The following is a 21,914-nucleotide window of genomic DNA, read 5'->3' as shown; positions in this document are numbered from 1 at the left end:
TATCAATCTTCTAAACCAAGCCAATCACAAGATACATGCGATTATGTCGATATTTTCAACAAATTTTCGACACTCGCAAAGGAATCAAAACCTACAGGATACTTCCCGTAAACTCAGAGTCTTGAAATTTGGCACGAAGCATTGTCATATAATGCAAATATAGGAAAAATTTCGAAAATCTCATTTTTTTAGTTATATAATATAAAAAAAAATATTTTAATAAAATGAAACTTACTACCTTATTTCTCACGAACGAATAAAGGTATCAAATTGAAATTTAAATCAAATACCAAGGTTTATTGTCCCTTTAGGCAGTCAAAAAATCAAACTTCTAAGTTAACGCGATCAAAAGATACAGCAGTTTTACCGACACCTTAGACGAATTTCCGTCACACGCTAGGGAATCAAAACCTACAAGGTACTTCCCGTGAACTCAGAATCTTAAAATTCGGCACGAAGCAACGTTATATAGTACAGATAAAGGAAAAATTGCGAAAATGATAAATTTGAAGTTACATAAAATATTAAAATATTATTTTTGCTTACATGACATAAAATATTTTTTTAATAATTATAAACTTACTACCTACCCTTTTTCACATGAACGCGTTGAGATATTAAAGTTTTGAATAAAACGTGAAATTCATATCAAACACTTCTTATATAATGGCCTCTAAACTGTGAAAAATTTTAAATCATTCAAAGGTCATTGGGCACCTTAGTATGAAAACCATACCCACGGCGGATACGAACGAAATATAGCACAGTATAATGATAAAGGCTCTGATTTACTATGGCATTAGTCGCATCAATGTGAACCATGGGAATCTAGAGAAAATCAGGTGTAAACATCAAATATTTTCCTCATTTCAATGGGGAATTTAAACGACCAAGTTTGACGGATTTGAGAAATCATTTCTTTGTAGTGAAAGAGTATACTCGCCGTTTATTTCCATTGTCATCAGGTCAGGATCTGATGATGGAAATCCTGAGAAATCGAGGGCAACTATCAGAAATTGTAGGCATGCATAGGATTAAAACTTGATTCTCAGATGTATGTCTGGTGATACTATCAAACAGTGAAGGTTAAGAGCTTATCTGATGATGGAGACGTGAGAAAGTCGAGAGAACTCGGTATGTTTTAGTTACGTCGTGTTTGGGCTTATATTATTCGTATTGACGAGAACTTTTCACAAAAGTTAAAAATAAAAACTTTTTACAAAAAAAAAACAACTTCTCAACAAAACTGTTTATATGCATCGGTCTAGATCTCGGTGGTTAAATAAATATAGATGCATCCTCTAGCTAGACACCGACTTCTAGACCGATGCACCTAACATCTTTTTAATTTCTTTCTTGCTTTTGTTTTCTTGTTGCTTTTTTATATGTTTGAAGTTGGATTTGTTTGTAAAATGCTACAAAATAAAATAATGCCGACTTTATAAAACAAAGAAAGGGACAGAATTACACTTTTGTCAAGGCTCTAGAAACGTAAAGCCAGCAGCCCCGAATCCTACTCTCTAGAAGTCGTTGTTACAATTCGAAAGCTACAAGTCGTCCGGCGGTTTCGAAAAAACCTGAAACTGGGGCTCTTTAGGTGATTAATCCCTCAAAAATAAAAGATCCCATTCCTGCAATGGCTGCTTTAACCCAAGTTAGTAGTGAATTCTCATCACCTAAAATAAAATAAGCTCCAACACAAGGTTACGTTATAAATTGTAAAGGAGTTCCCATAACTACATCTGATCTTAGCTGTCGATCCCACAATGGCAGTCAAACCTATCTTTGTGGAAAGTCTTCGCCAATACGAATAAAATATCCCCAAACACGTGGTAGTTGCAACATACCGTTCGGGAGTTCCCTTGACTCTCTGTAGTCTCAATAATCAAATCAGCTCCAAACCTTCACTGTTTACCAGTACCCTCAAAAATACACTCACATGTCTGGTTATGACTCGATGCGTGCCTACAATATTCAAGAGTTGCCCTCGATTTCTCAGGGTTTTCAGATCCTCATCAGATCCTGGTCATCCGGATTGGCACCTTCCTTCTTTATGAAATGTCTTTAACAATAAAAACTAGCATTGCAACCTGTACAATCCTCTGAAACTGCTTGTCTTTTATATTTTTCAAACGATCCTGGACATTCGTCTCCATGGAATTTTAATAAAATATTTATATTCAAAGAAACGTCATACCATTCTCCACGATTTAAAACTACTTTGATTCATGTCCGCCACTTTTTACAAAGCGGGTCAGATATGCCCCATGACCTTTAAGACACGTAAGACAGTTATTTTCAATCAGATTTCTGAATGATGACTATAAAATGTTGTATATAAATAACTTCAATAAAATAACTTTTACAAGGTACTGGCCTACTATTTTAGTTATATTATAAAATAAAAAATATTAACTATTTTGACTCTCACGAAATTACCATAACTATGATTGTTCTAAACTGAACGGTTGGCGCGAAACTCACTTTTTATCTGTACAGCATTTGTACGGAACCCTCGGTGCGCGAGTCCGACTCGCACTTGGCCGGTTTATTTTAGACTTGGCTCGGGTCTTACTGAGACTGTTCGTAATCGTGCACAGTGTATTTGCGATCAGAAGTTGAAAGTAAACATGTCTTTGGTATGCGGCGCGTAATTTGTACGTTTTCAGACGCATAAAGCATTTTACGTGTGTATGGTATTAAATCGAGAAAGCTCCCATTTCTTATCTGCACTTTGTATCTGGGCTTGTTTTTAAAGCTACAGAATCCTACATTACCTACCTCACGCTTAGCAGCGCTTGCGAGAGATAGATCCTCATTTCTTCTAGGATTAAGTTTACATATTTTGCATCAGAAAAAATAATTAAGGTCTACTTAATACAACCCCAGCGGGGCCCAGCAGGGCCAAGGCCTGCCGGGGCTGCGGGTTGTTCGAAAGAGATACCGCGGCCCTGGTACACAAAAGGCCTATGACGGAACACGACGGTTTTTAGTCAGTAAGAGTCTGACACTCCCTCACCGCTGCTAACCCACAGCCGGAGGGGTCATTTGATGATTTTTGACGTCGGAAAAAAAAAGGTCTACTTAATACTACTCACTCAAAGTAATTTGTTTTAAGGCCACCACATTAGTGGAAGATAAGCTAAACTATGTTTATGAAAAAATCCTGATATGAACTCCATCTGTAACTTTAAATGATAATTAATTGTTCCACTAAAGTCATCATTTTTGACATTATGTTCAAAAAATAATTTAGATGGCACCGTTTTAAATTTGGCCGAGAACTATTAATTTTCCTTTCATCAAGGTAATAATATAGTTGGATTTTGATGTGGCACGGCAAACTGACAAACACTATTGAAATGTCTATCGAAAAATTACACTTCGTGTTAAAATATGGTGAATTACGGAAAATACACAACTCCATCTGTTGAAATAATAATCCTCTATAAAGAATGTATTGTCATTTACCACCTCGCTCCTTTGACAAATTGATGGTGTATTTTATTTACCACAGATGGAGCTACTTTAACCTTGGCTAAACAAAATTTTCATTTTTTTTTTCTTCCGAAGTTACTCATAAAGGTGTGATTTTCTGTGTAAAGATTAATAATAGGCCGATCAACTAATATAAGTACAACATTCAAATGTACAGTTTTGACAAATAGATTGCGTGTCGTAATATTTTACATCTTGAATTCACAAAATTAATCATATCTTTTGATAGAGTGAATCGATTTCGATGAAACAAAAACTAAGTAATACCCCAAGTTACGTAGAATTTTTTTATATAAGCATTGTCTGCATTTAATTCGTAGATTTTACGTGAATCCCGAACAAACAAACAGATAAACAGACAAACAGACAAAAATGACAAAAATGATGGAAATGGGTTCTGTTAGTTATCCTTTAACATGCTGGCTATTTTTTTTGTCAATTTCTTCAATGTACAAAAATTACTTTTCTACAGATTTATTATATGTATAGATAGTGGGAATAGAAAGTTTGAGCTTAGAATTTATAGTTGATAGCGATTTATGTGACTATTCTAGATCCTATAAGTTATTGGAAAGTCTGTTTGGATTGTACTATCGTAGCTCACAGCTGGGGGTAGTTTGTTAATATTATAGTTATTGATTTTTCCGTTGGTCTAGTGACCCCAAAGCGCGACTTTGTGCATGGGGTCTCGGGTTTGATTCCTGTTTCGGATTTTTAAGAAACTAACAAAAGTGCTGCTAATAGGGATGGAAAGAACTTCTTAAGATATTGTGAGTTTCAAGATTACAATATAACACCAACATTTTTATTCTCATTGATCCACTTGTAACGATAACTGAGCATTCACGTAGTATTAAATCCGCAAATTAAACTATGTATTTTCAACCCATATCATAATAAGCTCTGTCAAAAATGTATGTTTAAAATAAACATTTAATGTGACATCCAATTTTCCCGCGCAAATATTCCGGTATAGCGGAAACGGATATACATACAAATGACTTCGTAACGATAGTTGATACATTTCAGAACCAAATAAATATTTACATGTGGAAATTAAATAATATACAGAGTGTATTTAATGATCTCATTACATTATTTACTAGATGGTGATCATTTATGCCATAACGAGTTAATCGATATTTCAGAATGCAACTTAAACTTTGGGTCCCATTTGTTGTTTTATAGTCAAAAGCCAAGTCTATCAAACAGCCTTACCTAAGATAGCCTGGGTTGAGGAGTACAGATAGGCAGTTGCTCTAAATAAGACACTAATACTCAGATGCACCCAGTTAGCAGTGGCGGATTAAGAGTATCCGAGGCCCTAAGCACAGAGCCTGTGTAGACCCCCTATTACTTAAATGGAAATAGAAGGTTGAAGAAATTGACCGAGCAAAGCGAGAGTGATGCACATGTAGTTTCAAATGCGCGAGCGAAGCGAGCGCGAAATTTTTTTCGGACTCGTACGGAGGTAAAATTTATCCCAAACGTACTTAATTTTTTGTTTGTTGACAAATGCAAAAACGAAGGCACATAGTTTCTGAATACGCGAGCGAAGCGAGCGCGAAATTTTAATTATTTTTATTATAAACTCAGAACCAAAATTACGTACAATGTAGCCCAAACGTACTTAACTTTTAATTTGTTGACAAATGTAAAAACGAGGACATATAGTTTTTGAAAACGCGAGCGAAGCGAGCGGGAAATCTTGATTATGTTTTAAGACTCAGAACTAAAATTTCGTAAAAGGGCTACATTTCAAACCTTCATTTCTTTCTGTTGGACAAGTAAGATGGATAACGTAAGATCGATAACAACGTCCGCGGACTTAACCGGTGGTCCGCGGACCACTTGGAATGCCTCCAGGCACCACCAGCCCACCACCACCAGGACCACTGATCTAAAGCATCCAAAATTTTCGGATATGTTTGTTATATTGCACTCGTAGTTACAGCGTGAGCTTCCCAACGACTGTACGATAGCGACTTCGGAACGCTATCGTTGCCTATTAATTCTTTGCCCAACGATGAGTAGAAGCCGAAAAAAAATTGTATAACAACTGCACAATTGAAAAAAAAAATCACTGCGATCGTGCAACAATCTACAGCACTGCGACCAATCAAGTTTAGAGGCGGGGGTGTATGAAGGGTCACTCCCGAACTGCTCGCGCCTTGTGATTTCGGATATATTGTGGATGAATCTCGATAAAATGTAGGTATAAAATGAAACGCCAGCAGAGGATGGAGGCCCCTGGAGAACAGGGGCCCCAAGCACGTGCTTGTTGTGCTTATAGGGTTAATCCGCCACTGCCAGTTAGTCAGACAGCCAACCCCAAAATAGTTGGGAAAAAGCTCGGCGGTTCATACCTCTTTATTAACACAACCACCACTTATCTGACCTTAGCTTCAAATTCACCATTTCTCTTCATATAAAAACTAAACAATACTCACACTCTTGTCTTCTTACTCCCTAAGACACTGGCCACTAAAGACCCAGGATTAGGACAAACACACACGAGCGGTTGAACACGTCTATTCACATTTAGGCCGCGTATACACGAGATGACGAGTTGAGCCGTCATGTGACATGAGGAAGGGACAAGACCCTTCTTGCCACAATAAGATGGCGGTCTTAATTGTCATGTCATGATGGTGACATTGTTCCCATTTAGAAATGTATATAAATAGAACGATGAGATAAGATAATGTATGTGCAAATAAGAAGAAAATAAATGGGTTTAAGTTGTATTTATATAAAAAGGTCAACCTTGTGACTTTGAATGACTTACAACTTATGAAAACGAACAATGGAGAAAATCTCTTGCTTTTAATATTGGCAGAGAAGGCAGAATTTTGTATATTATCGAGTATCTTTCAGGTACATAAGCTTAATCACAGTTTTGGTCAGCTCTTAACAAAAAAACACCTTCTATATTAAAACCACCGCTGCACCAGACAGCAAAAGAAGCCCTGCATTCCCCAAATCCCATAAAACTTCTATCTCCATCGGCATTACTGTGACAATGTGACCATTCCCCGTTTTACCATAACCTCGGTTCACATAAGCCGGAGCCAGCGTGCTCCCATAGATAACTGGGATTAAAGTATTGTCAGGAGGCCCTCAAAGCGGCACCATGAATAATGCAGGACTAGCCCACAACACTGGCTGGAAAGCTGCTTACCAAACTTTTTTGTGGTTAAACCTGATTGCAGTAATGTGGTATGTGTTTGGTTAAAAAGTTTTGCGTGTATACTTTTTGGTAAGCAGTTCGAAAAATGAATATTTAAATTCAAGTCTAGATGAACATGTTCTTATTGTTTTTTCACTATTGGAGTACCTATGCAGATGCTATGTACTGATAATACAAATATTTAGTACTAGCCGTTTTCCCGCGGTTTCACCCGCGTCCCGTGGGAGCTACTGCCCGCACCGGGATAAAATATAGCCTATGTTACGCGCAGATAATATTGCTTTCTAATGGTGAAAGAATATTTAAAATCGGTCCAGTAGTTTTTGAGTTTATCCATTACAACCAAACAAACAAACAAACAAAGTTTTCCTCTTTATAATATTAGTATAGATCAGTGGTTCCCAAAGTGGGCGATAACGCCCCCTTGTGGGCGCTGCAGGTCTCAAGGGGGGCGGTAAGAGACCCAGAAAGAAAATAGGGGCGTTGTGTAGAGGCCTGAGGGGTGATTTGTAATTTTATTTAGCTAGGAGGCCTCTTAGACAACGACTTGTGAACATCAACTAATATGAATTACAAGATTGCTCAGACTCGGTTCTATATTTCTCTCCACGTAGTTCATATATCTGTCCTATTTTACTGAATATAGAAAAAATAAAAATCATGTCAATGTCAATCGGTCGCTCCGTTTCGTAATTAAAGTAGACACAAACAAACAAATAAAAAGGCAACAGACACACTTTCGCATTTTGATAGTTATTAGTACTCGTAGATATCTATCATGTTTTAACAAGTTTTTGTTAAATAACCCGAATTGTGAATTCCTGTATCAGTCGGCTGGTTCAAGTTGTACGACCAGGTAGGCACGGGCAGAAGAGGCGAGTCACTTGTTGAGGTACTTTTGTGCTCCAAAACTAAACAATTTGCGCGGTTTTTTTTAACTTGTTTTGGTACTTTACTCTTCCAAAACTCAAAAATTTCGCGCTCGCTGCGCTCGCGGCTTTTTCACTTGTGACTGGTTTTTGTAAAACATGTTCGGGTTCTATTATGTCCCAAAACTCAAAAATTACGGGCTCGCTTCGCTAGCACTTCAAAAGTTTGAAGTGATCTGTCTCCGGTTTCTTTATGTTAAACCAGGCAAAAAGTACCATGAATGACCATATTGCACCATATTTTGTCGGTTTTTTGGGGGGTGCTCAATAGGTAGTCCGCCCCGGGTGCCACCCGATGCTACGCCGCCACTGTAAGAGTCAATTTGAGACCTAAGCGCCGCGGTATGTTACCTACCTGCGCTCAGGTTTCAAGTTGCGGGTTATAGTAAAAGTTTCGTTTAGAACTCTCCGTTAATAAACATTTATAGGTCACAATAATTAATTAATTTAATTTGAAGTTATAGTAGTTTTTAAATAGGAGAAAAAATGGGGGGCGCTAAAAAAATATTTATTCTCAAAGTGGGCAGTAGACAAAATAAGTTTGGGAACCACTGGTATAGATAGACTGTATATACCTAATTAAACATGGCCAGATTTCTTTTGAAAAAAAACGATAGTTGGTAATTTCTATATGAATGACGCAAATCTACAGCCTGCAAATAAATACTGTGCTCATGAAACAAAATTAAACTGAAGAAAATATGCCGTGCTCGTACATACTAAAACTATTGTAAATACAATAGGTACATCGGTGTATTGTACTGTAGCGCTCAATATAACAAAGAAACTTCGTCTACTTCGTTTGACTGTAACACATTGAGCGCCTGAATTGAAAGGGTCCAAATTGAACTGCCCCAGGCTAGGCTTTGTGGGCTTAAGCCAAAATCACACTACAGAACCCAATGACAGACGAAAATAAAACAAAATAACAACGAAATACTGCCATAAAGTTTCTCGTTTAAAAATCGAATGCTGAACGGAAACAACCGAATGTGGCCGATGGTACACGATTCCATTGTTCGTGGTATAAATAGTTCCCATTCATAATACGTGATACCCGTTTACGCAATGGTAGTATCGTAGATGAAACACGTTGGTTGTGTGTGTGGGCATTTGAATTAAGAACGTTTGATACATTGAAAGCTTTGCGAGTGAAGTGAATCAATTTTGAGATGCGCGTTCATCGATAAAATGAACTCAAACTCAAAACGTCTTACCACAAAAACTTTTTAACGTCAGTTTAAGACTTGTCTAAAAAAATGTCAAATTATGACGTTGACATATGGTTCATTTTGCAGCCACAATTTTTTTAGACAAGTGTAAGTCAGGTGTTTAAGTTTTTGTAGTAAGGCCAGGCCATATATATTTATTTGCATGCTAACTGTCACGTAGCTATCGAAACTAAGCTTTGCATAAAAGTTTATTCATCTTTTCTTTAGATCAAGCTGAAAATATTTTAAAAGATACACAAATTTTTCGATACAATGCTTTATGTAAATCATATCATATTTATTTTTAGAATATATTCTACTTCTATTCAAGATAAATAGAACAACAACGTATTGACATCGTAACCGCAGTCCGCACAGATTCCAAGAACAAGCAATAAATCATTAATTCATTCTGACATAACCTCAAAACGGAACTGACAGATGACGTCACAGTCCACGTTGAGACATATGGGTCACAGATAGCGAGATGAAAAGAACCGTAAATGCCGTAATACAGTAACCTTATTGTCGGTATCTGGGCTCACCACGGAGGAAGAAAGATAGCGGAGATGACATAAGGAAGGCAGGTCAGGCACTTTGCTGTAGACCAAGCAATGTACGGTACGCGTGATCAGTTGTTTCAGAAGTTCGGATTCCTTGTCAAATCAAGACCAAATCAAAGATTAGTCTTGATTGATTGGTGATGTAACGTGTCTCGTCCCCCGAAGAACCGCATTTTGACGCGCTACTTTCTTAGGAGATTTTGCGTTATGACATGTCCGCTAGTCATTTGTTCTCTGTGTTATCTGGATTCAAAGATACAGGGAAAATATCACGTTTATTTCGCTATTCGTATTGTTGTCCAATAGGTATCAAAGTATCGATCATATTGGTATTTGTGTGGCGTGAATTCATCCATGTTCGAATGTCGGTTCAATGGATTGGCCGCTGGATTTCGTAGATCTATCTATCGAGAGGTATATATGGAATTCTACAATATGTAGTTCCCATTTCACAGTATTGACGATTTCACAATATGGCCGTCTATTGTTGACGTGTGTTTGTTGCAATATTTGTGAGAATATAGAAATATTAAAATGTGAAAGAAAATATTGCAAACCCGCTTTGAAATAATAATAAATGTATAACGTATGTGTGATGTAAAAAAAGCTGTTATAACAATTTCGTGCTTAATTTTCACATGGCATATATTCTTTCAAACATCAAAATTCGTAATGTACCGAACCTTTGCTATTCCAACCACATAAAACAACAAATTAAAAACACTATTAAAGAATTTACTATTTACCCTATTTATTCCGCTAATTACCCAATAAAAAACGTCGTTACAAAAAGGCTTCGTAAATATTTTCCGTGAAAACTTTTTAGATGTTTCTACACCCACACTTACAGCCTACAAAGTCCTGAAAGTAACTATTTGCCTTGTAATAACGGCAATCAAAGATCTAATTAAGTGTTTGTAAACAGGTAACCCTCGCCCAACCCTGGTATGTACTCCCACGGGAATGTCAGAATGTAAAATAGGGTTTATAATTGGGACGATAACCTAAACCGTTTTTAAAAGAAAAGCTAATCGAAATTAGAAAAAAGTTAACTATGGGTAAGCTTCTCTCTGTGTGAGAGGAGGCCTGTGCCCAGCAGTGGGAAGATAAAAAGGCTGTAACAGTAACAACACAACAGTAACATCAGTAAGCTATCTGGATTGACTTACGTCGAAATATATTTTTTATATATTTAATACTAGGTAATTACTTTGAGGATAAAGAGAAAATAAAAAATACAAACTGCCTCCGTTGCATACCAAATCGTAAGTGGTTTAACCGCGTGAAAACGACCCCACGACTAATTTGCATTTTTAATTTAAAAAATGGAATGGTTTTTATTTCTAAGTTATTTTTTGTTTACAGTGCTTATGAAATACTCTCCATTAAAAATATCTGAGCTTTCTTAAAATCGAATAATCTTAAATATATTTCAAACTAGCCGTATTCCCGCGATTGCACCTATTTCCCTTGGTAACTACTGCCCGTAATGGGATAAAATACAGCCTATGTTACTGGTAAAGCGTGTAGCTTTTCAACAGCAAAATAATTTTTCGAATCGATTCCGTAGATTAGGAGCCTTTAAGGTATAAACAAAACAAAAAAGGTTTCCTATTCAAGTTATTTATTTACTCAAATAATTATCAAAGTTCATCACAATACCCAAACATCATCAAAGCATGGCCACTTAATTAATAGATACGCTAGGTTATTAACAGTTACCATTTGCAGCTAATATATCAGCCTAAGGCCAGAGATTTGGTCCCGACATCAACCGTCAACAAATCCTACAATATAAGCACATTGTTTGATTGTCTGTTGCAGGCGTAATTAACTGGCAACACTCCAACTGTGTTGCCACATGAAAGACTGGTAGTAAATGTTGATAAGATACTTTTTGGCGTTTGTAAGTTTAATTAAGTAACAAGCTTGATTTTATTGTCTGTAGTGATCGAAAACGTAGCTTCTAAGTTTGTAGGATTTATTTATTTAAAAAAAATTACAACAATTTAAACAAATAGTATATTGATAGACAAACCACACAATTCAGTAAAATAAAAATCTTTAATATATGTATAGATACAGAGCTTGCAATAAATGAACGCATATGGTATCGCCTATAAATAAAATTGCAAAACTGGTCAAATAAAAAAGTAACTACGAGTTACAAAAAAATGTAATCGTGAAAACGTATTATCTAAATCCATTCGGCAGCCATTAAAATATTAATAAATATGGCGTCGGCACGTTCCAAACACATCGTTTTTATGGTAAAATGAACAAGCCTGTATAATCGGGCGCGGTTTAGTGGTAAATCCGCCTAGATAACAGTTTCCGAGCGTTTTCCGATAGTCCACTACATTATGAATATTTTTTCATGTAAAATTCTATTTTTAACTCTGTTAGTGGTGAATAACTGCCTCGTGAGGTTAGTTTAACTGTAAAATTCTGCCTCGTTGAATTAAATTTTGACGTAAGCTTTTGTGGGTACGTTTTATGTAGACTTATTTCATTGAAATTCTCAGAAAATAAAGTTAAAATACTCTTCACAGCATTGATTAAAAATAACATTCATATTCAAATAGAGCAACAGTTCTTAATCATCTTAAAAAGTTACAAGCAACCAACAAAACCTAAAAAAACTCAAAGCTTTTGTTTCCGCATCCTTTCATTTCAATAAAAATAGAACTCGGAACGCGAATATAAACTGGATCTCAAAGCAGCGTTGATATTAAAATGTCTTCCATATTTTTCTTTGAGATTCGCATTAGTGATAGTATGATGGCATTCCTCTTACATTGCTTCCGATGCTTCACTTCAAAGTGAGAAAATAATAATAACCCTAAGAAAGAACAAGATAATCAATTTATTTGTTTCTTTTATCCTAAAAAAATATGAGTAAGTTTTACGCAAAATATCGTTGTAGTCAGCACGTTACAAAGTAATTTGTAAGTAACAAATTACAACTTAAAAATCTTTCCTTAACTAAAACGTACAAAAGACCTTTTAACTTTCAAAAAATGCTGTTAACGAGATGAAATCCTTTTATACAAAATATGAAACAGATATTTTTAATGAAAAACGTATTTTCGTCACAGTCAAAAAAATACAGCCGAAATGCCGCCAAAATGTTCCCGCGCAATCACTGTTCACAGAGGCGTGACAATGTGACATCTGTCAGCGTAACAACTTTTTCAACACATCAATTAACGAGAGTATACCACTCCTATTGTCTTTTAACAGGAAAACTATAATCAAAAGTGTATTATTTAGCTATAGGCGGATGTGTGCGTATAATTTACAAGCGGATATCGCGTACATTGTCTCAATTCAATCCGTCTAATGAAGGCGGGAACGAGTGACGCGCGTCCGCCATCATGGCTTAGCTTAGGGTTGGGACCTTCCAAACTTGAATAATGGTTTTAATCGAAAACAAATGACGTATTAATGTTCTGTAATCGAAATTCAAATACGTGAATTGAACGCTCTATTCTCACAAAGGTTCTACGTCATTGCAAATGTTAATAATATTTTGTTACTGTTAAGGCAAAACTATGTTAATCTACATTTAAGAGAAATATACCAAAGCTAAGGTCATATTGGAGCAAGAACTGTTTTTGTACAACATTATGTCTGTCTGTACTATTAGAGTGTCGCCTAGACGCTGCCAATTAGAAATATCATATCAGTAAACTCAATCAATGTCATCATCCCTGAATGATGATAGATGATCCCAGACAACCATTTATCTACCCTAAAAATGAATAAACTGTTCATCAATAATCCCTTAACCCTCACAAATGAACTTTCTTCCTCTAATAACCACATGAGCATCTAGAGAACCTCTCTGGTGACAGCTACGCGTGTTTATTTACCCAGGCACGCGTATTTGCATGCAAATTGAATGAAATAGCTGCCGAGGAACGTTCCAGAGCAATCACATTCGGATCTTGTGCTAACACTCGGTGTTGTTCAACTAATACTGGCTGGATTGTGATGTTTATCGTCTGTAGGCTGTATCTATGGTTTTGGCGGTGATGCATATTGATAAGTTTGAGACAGCGGAGATGTGTGTTCGATTTAACGAAGCGTTGTGGTTTTAACGGCTTTTCATCTTCTTAGAACATATCTTTGATGGTAGATATTCTTTTCTAGAGGTAGGTAATATACTTAGTTAAATATTGGGCCACGAAGTAATTATAAATGATGTTACAGCAAACTTTTTCATTGGGATATGGCTATAACATAAGTGATACTTCGGAAAGAATGATTTAAAAAATATGAAGACTGACAGGTATCAATTGATTTTTCTTATCTTGCCGTATCCTGTGATATTTCGCAAATTATAGAGCTATATAAACCAAAACGTATATTGCCAACCTCATTTAATAAATATGCAAAATTTTCACTAGCAACCCTATGATCTGACAATGGCGGGAAAATATTGACGTCACAAGCGCGTGTTCCGAGCCGTCGGCGACGCAGCTTGTATCATTGTAGGCGCTCCGCCTCCGTCCGACGCACTCGATTATAATAAACTGGGGAATCGATACTCATGACTCGCATCTCGTAATGTTGGGATCATTCGATACTTTGTTGTTGTGGCAGAATATTGGAATGTTATTTGAGAGAAAAGTGTAACGAAATCTGTTATGTAAGTACTAGCTTCTGCCAGCGGTTTCACCCGCATTTTGTGGGAACATCCAATAACTCATAGCCTTCCTCGAAAAATGAGCTATCTAAAACTGAAATAATTTTCAATTCGGACCAGAAGCAGTAGTTCCTAAGATTAGCTCGTTGAAACGAACAAACAAATCGACGAAACAACATAAATAGCGATCAGCAAGATCGAGATTCTCATATTATACGAATTAAAATTAACCGTAATTAATTGCCATACAATCAAGCAATAATTTTTAAAATACATTCACATATTTTTCCTTTCCAAAATATCGCGAAAAACGAAATCACACATCGTATCTAACCAATATGAAAGATGTATCAAAGTATCGAGATGGGTAAATCGATTTGATATCCGTCACAAGTAAGTATGGCCGACGATATTGGTGACACAACTCCTTATTGCGATCATATCATCTCGGACTATCGATACACGGGCTGTAAACGAATAAATCGTGATCCTGGGACCTTTATTCGGGACACGAAATAAATATTTTCAGACTGTGATATGAAACTATCATTTTGCGTCTGAGTATCGAAATACTCCTTAGTTGTTCTGATTTTGTATAATTGAATTTTCCACGTAATATAATCACATTTCATAGAAATTGAACATACATATTAAAGCAGAAACCAATCATTTAATTCTTACTACTCCATTCTTCAATGAATGCAATCTGATATTCATACGTCTACCTGATTCTGAACTGCAATTTACAATTTCTATCTCTCTAAAGCTTGAAACTTAAAGCTCCTTCAAATAGCTCACGTCAAGTGAATTTTCCAAAAGATTTGAAAGTACTTCGAGAAGTACAATAGGCAGCCGTCAGTTTAAGTTAACAGTATGTTACGTCTTATGCTAAGTTCGTCAGAATTCTTAGACTGGGTCCCGAATGGGGAGCAAGTTAAATTGCTCACAGTTGCAGATATTAGTGAAGTGTTTAATGGACAGAAGGGCCAACAGACTTTAAAATATGAATTAAAATTAATGAGAAGAATATAGCTGCTACAGTAAGTTATTTGAAATTAACCTGTTGTATGTCGGAGCCAGGTATACGCTAGACACAATTGTTTTTCTATTGTTTTTAATTAGCGACATAGGTACAAGCGGTTAATGTAGCCAATAGCAGACTCCACTGAAGCTATTTTGGTGCCAGAAATCATCAATCAATCAATAAGGTTTTTAGAGTTTTTACACTATTCATTTGAACACAATTTGGCAATCAGTATATACTAAGGGGTATCGGGATGCCAAACTCTGCTAATCAGTATACGGTAGTACTGGAAACCGACCTTTTTTTTTTTTTTTTTTAGCGACGTAAAATCATCAAATGACCCCTCCCGCTGTGGGTTAGCAGCGGTGAGGGAGTGTCAGACTCTTACCTCTTTCGAACAACCCGCAGCCCCGGCAGGCCTTGGCCCTGCTGGGCCCCGCTGGGGTTGCTGACATCTCTTTGAGGAGCGCGTGGAACAACGCGCGCCGTCGACACGGGTCTGTCGTCTAGAAAGACAGAGGGACGATGAGCCACCCGAACTCACCGCCCACAGACCCACGCCTACGGTGGCCGGGAGTCATCTCGCGACACCCGGCGCCCATGGTGTCTACCTGGTCCAGCGCGGCGGCCGGTATGAGAGGTGCGAACTCTCTGGCGTTCCGCCTCCTCCTTCTCGAGCATGACCGCTTCGCAGAAGGAGGCGACGGCATCCCATTCCCTCTCGCCCCGGACCATGGCCTGAACCAGGGCCGGACGCGAGAGGTCGCCGCCGCCCAAAGCCTCGACGAGGACCCGGCGGTGCCCCTCCCATGCGGGGCACACCTGGACTGTGTGGTCCACCGTGTCCTCGGGGCTGTCCGCACAATGGTGACACCCGGGCGCCTCCTCACGTTGCATTCGCCTCGATAATTGCATCTCTTGTTCAGCTGCCACTGTCACCGTGCAAACTGAAATCTGTCCAGCTCTCTGAATACCTATGTTATTTTATCTTCAATGGAGGGAATGAATCTGACAGGAGTATGCAAATATTTGTAGATAATTGTATGAAACCAACTTTACGCTATCTAAAGGCGGTAGACGTAATATTAAAATCGTTTTTTCAAAATTCCATTTGAAATTACAAGGAATTTCGAAAAAACTTTGGGAGAACATGCATCAGAAAAAAGGTATGTGAATAAAATTTTAATTTTTTGTAAGTACGGGTTTTTCCCTCTAGCAATAATAGATTTTTTTACCTCACCAGGAAAACCAATTATTTTTTGTCTATAGTGACGCTGGCGAGAATTTTTAAATCTGAAGTACCAGCGAAATAGATTTTCGAAAAATGTGTGCAATCCGTGGTTTAAAAGCACTCGTATTAATCTTTTATGGACAACATAAACTTTAGTCCTTAAAATTTTACGTAAAGACCCTTGTATGAGCTTAACCGACATTTTAAAATTAATGAAAGGCTTTTATTGTCTGCTATAAAATAACTTTGGACATAAAACGTTTCGTTAAACAAAATGTTTGCAAAAATTCTGCTTGTGAAACTGTTTTTTGTTTTCCTTTATTCATGAGGCTCGTTAGGTTATTTTATCGAGAGCCGCCTTCGATTTACATTCAAAAATTAAAGCAAACATATTTGTTCTGTAGTGCTATGCAATTAACGGTTGTGTATGGCTTGTGTATTTGACTCACTTGCAATAATACAGTCTGCCATCTCTCCCCGTGTGCACCGTCCAGCCTTCCTTCAGTTCCGCCTGCAGCCTCTCCAGCGCAGCCTCATCTTCCAACGTCACCCGTCCCAACTTTGGACTACCAGTCCCCAGCTTTGGACTCCCATACTTTGGACTGGCGCCCAACTTAGGACTGTTGGCGCCCAACTTGGGACTGTTCGAACTCGAAGCCCCATCACTCAAACTCGGACTTCCCGTCGCTCTACTATTAAAACTTGGACTCGGGTTGGGTCTTGGACTGGAAGTCAACTTGGGGCTCGCCGTGCCGCTGGGACCAGGCGACGACGACGCCTGCTGCAGCAGCATTGCTTTCACGTCATCGTACCATATTAAAGGTTATGTTCATCTGAAAAGAACAAATAATACTGTGTAAGCAAAAACATTAATTAAAAACTCCCAAGCAGGTAGGTATCCGAGACATTCAAACAACAACGCTTCAAAAAAGGACAGACAAATGAAACGCCCTCGTCGGCGAGCTCTCTAAAATGGCAACACCGATTAAAACTGGCCGCAAAAAGTCCACTGGAAATGCCGCCCAAATTGCCGCGAAAAAAGAACCCGACCGTTGCCTCGCAAACCGTAATCGCTGGAACGCGACGGACGAAATATGAATGAAAATGGACGCCATTTTCGCGATGGCATTTTGTTTACGCGCGCTTTTTGCCCACTCGATAAAGTGGGGATTAGGTTATTTTGGAAAGTAGGGTAAGATAACCTTTAGCGGGTGCGGTGTCGGTTTGAATAAATGGGTCGGATGTAACACCACACTGTTCAACCAGAAACTTGCTAATTGAATATTGTTCTTGTGTGGTAAAGCCGCTTAGTGTTTTATTTGAAACATTGTTTTAATTAGGTTAGCGGTGAAGTCATTATAAACTGAATAATTAGGTATACTTGATGTAATATAATTACTTACAACGAAAATCATTGAAACACCATTAAAATAATATTCCAAGCATTTAATTATTAATTTTGCACTGACCATTTCAATAAACCAACATTTCATTGAGAAGGATTACGTATAAGCACTTTGCGTGGAATCCGTAAATTGTTTCAATATTAAAAACAGGCGCTATTGTCTCTGGTTCGACGTGGACGGATTAAATGCCGCCATATTGGCGATTCGCGCCAATCTACATTATCCGACATATTTGTAACAATCCTGTCATATTTATGTCTATTTTATTTGGCTTTATTTGTTAGACTGAAAAATCCAGTAATTATTAATATTGCTTACGTTAACTGGTTTTTTAGGGTTCCGTGCCCAAAGGGTAAAACGGGACCCTATTGTTTTCGCTCCTCTATCCGTCCGTCCGTCCGTCCGCCCGTCCGACTGTCACCAGGCTGTATCTCATGAACCGTGATAGTTAGAGAGTTGACATTTTCACAGATGATGTATTTCTGTTGCCGCTTTAACAACAAATACTAAAAACTAGAATAAAATAGATACTTCGGGGGGCTCCTATACAACAAACGTCATTTTTTTGCTCATTTTTGCTCGATATCCATAAATATATATATAGAATATTAGTTTGGATGGTACGGAACCCTGTGTGCACGAGTCCGACTCGCACTTGGCCGGGTTTTATTGTTTTTATACTCCTCATAAAGAGAGTAAGGGTAAAAAAACAATATTTTGTATTTTTAAGAAAATATTTTCTAATCCTCAACATCGCCATCATATTAGCCAATTGGGGTCTATTACTGAACACAGGTCTCCCTGCCACATGGGGCATTAAATTTATAAATAAAAGACAGGAAGCCTACAATAATATTACCTACTCAGAAACCTATACTATGACAGGTAAAATACGACAAACACCTAATCACATAATCTAGCTGAGATTAGCAGGACGCCGCTAAGCAAGTGTCAACCACTATGATTTACTTGTCACAATGTCAATTGATATAATGCTGTGCGCTGCAGTAATTTATGCAGCGCCGGCAGGTGGCAGCACCTGTCACGACACTGAATTACTAAGTTTCAGCTAGTTCACTAGGTATACGATTTTAGTATTAACAGTTCTGTATAATCTTCAAATTGTGTCAATGTCAAGTCTCTGCTAAACAAATATTAACAAGGTATTTGGTATGTGTGTACGTACATCTATTCTATACTTAATATGGTAAAGGAAACATTGTTTTGCTTGTTTACACCCTAAAGACTCCGAAGCTACGGAACCGATGTGAAAAATTATTTCACTGTTGGAAAGCTACTCTTCTTGAGTATCACAGGCTATGTTTTATCCCGGTACGGGCAGTGGTTCCCACGGGAAGCGGGTGCAACCGTGGGCAACAGCTAGTCATGTTTAAAAGGCTTATCTCAGAATGGTTTTATATATTAACTGAACCTACCATAACATTAAAACAAATGGGGGATTAAAACACTCCAACCCATTACACTGAAAACCTTCGTTTAAATTCAAAGGTACAGAAATACGTATAAATTACCTTCGTACCTATATCAATTATTTGGACGGGACAACTATCTTCACTTCCGTGTATATAGGGGTCCCTAAACAAATAACATAATTATGGGATCGTTAGTTCGGACCCTAAACCCTTTGGGGACAATCCATTCATATCTATACTTTATTTTAAACCAATTCCGCCATTTAGGTCAAATTCCTTTACAGTATTCTCTTTTGAGGAAAACAACACATTATAAAACATTTAAAAATAGGTTATTACAAGAATAAATATTCCAATGTTTCTTATTTCCCTAAATAAAATAATGAAAACAATTTCCTATCACAGAGAAGAGACATCCAATGACAGCTTTGACAGCTGTCAAATGTTCACGCAAACGTAATTTTATTTTTTCAAATTCTCTCTCGAAATAAATATTCGTGGAACAACGGGAAATGTTTTAAATATTTTCGTATGTATTCGGCTTATTTATTGTTGTCGTTGTAGTAAAATGGCTGCCTGAGCCAAAAGGTGGTTTTAATTCATTAACTTCAGACGTTGGCTGTCAGACACCATTACAGACCTTACGTCGTTTACAACGTCAAGTAAATGTAGACTGATGATAGAATTATGTCGCTTCTGCCAATATTAGTTACTGTTATAACGTTAAAGCGAGATATTATGATATTTACCAAACAAGATAATGGATTCTGAATTGAGAAGGTGTATGAAGAAAATACTTAGGTTTTCTGCAAACTTAAAAATATTAATAAATACTTCCCGATAAAGAGTCAGATCTCCAATGTATTGTCATTAATTAGTATCAAAGCGGTCTTTAAAGAAAACGTTTAGGCAGTGATTTATTTAAATCAAATAGGTAATAGCCCACAGAGTTCGCCACGACAATTATTTAACAACTTCAAGATGGTGTCATAATGCTCGTACTTATTACCTCTCGAAAACTGTACTGTCGGAATTTATATTATGCCAATTGGCATCAAACGTAAAGAAATGACAGTAAAAGTAACACAAATTCCGTTCTTCCTCTAAACTTCATCACAACATTGTATGCAAAGTGACAAACGGTAAATCCACGTCACCACCATGATACCGCTACAAAAAACATACTAAATCGCAATAAACTGTCGTAAGCGTGCTGTTAAGTTACACGACATCATAATCTATGCGTACAACTTACTACGGAACCCGTTATAAACTTGTTTGAAGGAAAAACAACGCTTGAAGACTCTTTCAAAGACAAAACTTAAAGAAACAATTATAGTGTTGTAAATGAAGGATCGACGTAAGGGCATTCCCAAGAATCTATCTGATGTTTATCTTACATAAATAAATAAAAAATAAATAAATAAATAATATATTTATTACCACGAAGAAGGTTACAATATTACACTGTATACATTATTCACTTAGTCTGTTTACAATATTGTACAAAGAAAGTAACCCTGTCCCTTAAACTAGGCAAGGCCTGTATTTTAAGAGGCAGTGTTCAGCCATATATGCCATAGGAATTTGACTTAACTTTTATGAGGCTAATGTCAAAATTCTACATCTAGTAAGCAAATAAACAGTAGATAGAATATTAGGAACAGCCGTCAAAGGGAAACGATCAATCCTCAAGCTTACTACTGCATACGAACCTCGCAGTGTCGGATATTAAATTGACACGGTGCCAATTCTCACACAAGCGCCGAATAAACCGCCAACTAAGCACGAAACTAAGTATCTTGTTGGAAAACAACGATCAAGAACTCCTAACAATGCCTGTCAGTTACACGTTCTCCGTGAAAGAAAGAACGAGATAGGGGATAGTGAAATGAATAGGCTAGAGTGGGATAAGCGTAGTTTTGTGTGACAGGTAGACGGTCGTTGACCTGCATTGTAAGTGTATGAACAGATTTTGTGAACGCAACCCAGTTGTAAAGTTTATTGTTTTAATAAAAATTGTAATAGCTGCTTTATAGACTAAACATGTTAGTTTAGTTAGGAAATAACCTAATTAATCAACTTTTTGATCTGTTGCAACGGTTAGGATATGAAAGAGATTTGAGTTGTATTTTCAAATGATACAGGGGTAGAGAGAAAATGAAGTAAATATTGATTTGGTACCTTCAGCATATTAGAATGTAGTGTCACGTTTTGATGTGATAGTAACAAATTAAAACATTCAACAATTTTAAATCAAACCTAGGATCATAGATGGCAGGTTGGTTCTAATCAAGCGAATAACTGTTGACCTTTCAACTTAAAGTTACTAGCCACTCAAAATAAACTATAAAGCAAAAATGAAATGAAATAGGATCCTTTCAAACAAACAATATTTCACACGATATCAACTTGATCCCAGATACAATAAATATCACATGTCCAAGTTAAAATAGTCCAGTCAGGGCTAACTTTACGCTGCCCTTTGCAGTCGAAAGTTAATACAATCTATACCCCGATCCCAATATTCAGACTATCTGTTCTTATGGTTACTGGAGATAGGAGCTTGACATTACTTGAACTGGGCTAATGTCACTCTTATCTCTAGTAACCCAAGCGACAGATGGATAAAGTATTGGGATCAGCGGTAAAGGGCAGCGAATGTTAACTGATTAAGGACTCAATGAGATCTGGACTGGGCATATTGTTGATATAACGTGGGAAATGACTTATGACCTTTTGGCGTTAAATGTCTGTCTGGATCTAGTGTTAAATGTT

At 37.2% G+C, this 21,914-nt stretch overlaps 1 protein-coding gene across 2 annotated transcripts in view; it reads right to left on the bottom strand.

Annotated features, from left to right (window-relative positions):
* The window catches only part of LOC124633647, a 199,347-nt gene that overhangs the window by 116,426 nt on the left and 61,007 nt on the right, over positions 1 to 21,914 (bottom strand). For both annotated transcript variants that reach the window (XM_047168937.1, XM_047168938.1), the window contains exon 2: positions 16,747 to 17,130. In XM_047168937.1, the coding sequence (XP_047024893.1) occupies positions 16,747 to 17,090 (344 nt within the window). In that variant the 5' untranslated portion in view covers positions 17,091 to 17,130. The remainder of the gene's footprint in view (positions 1 to 16,746; positions 17,131 to 21,914) is intronic.

The sequence above is a fragment of the Helicoverpa zea genome, chromosome 10, assembly GCF_022581195.2.
Source record: "Helicoverpa zea isolate HzStark_Cry1AcR chromosome 10, ilHelZeax1.1, whole genome shotgun sequence".
Taxonomy (NCBI): domain Eukaryota; kingdom Metazoa; phylum Arthropoda; class Insecta; order Lepidoptera; family Noctuidae; genus Helicoverpa; species Helicoverpa zea.
Note: the sequence above shows the minus strand (reverse complement) of the source record. Positions and strands in the feature narration are given on the sequence as shown.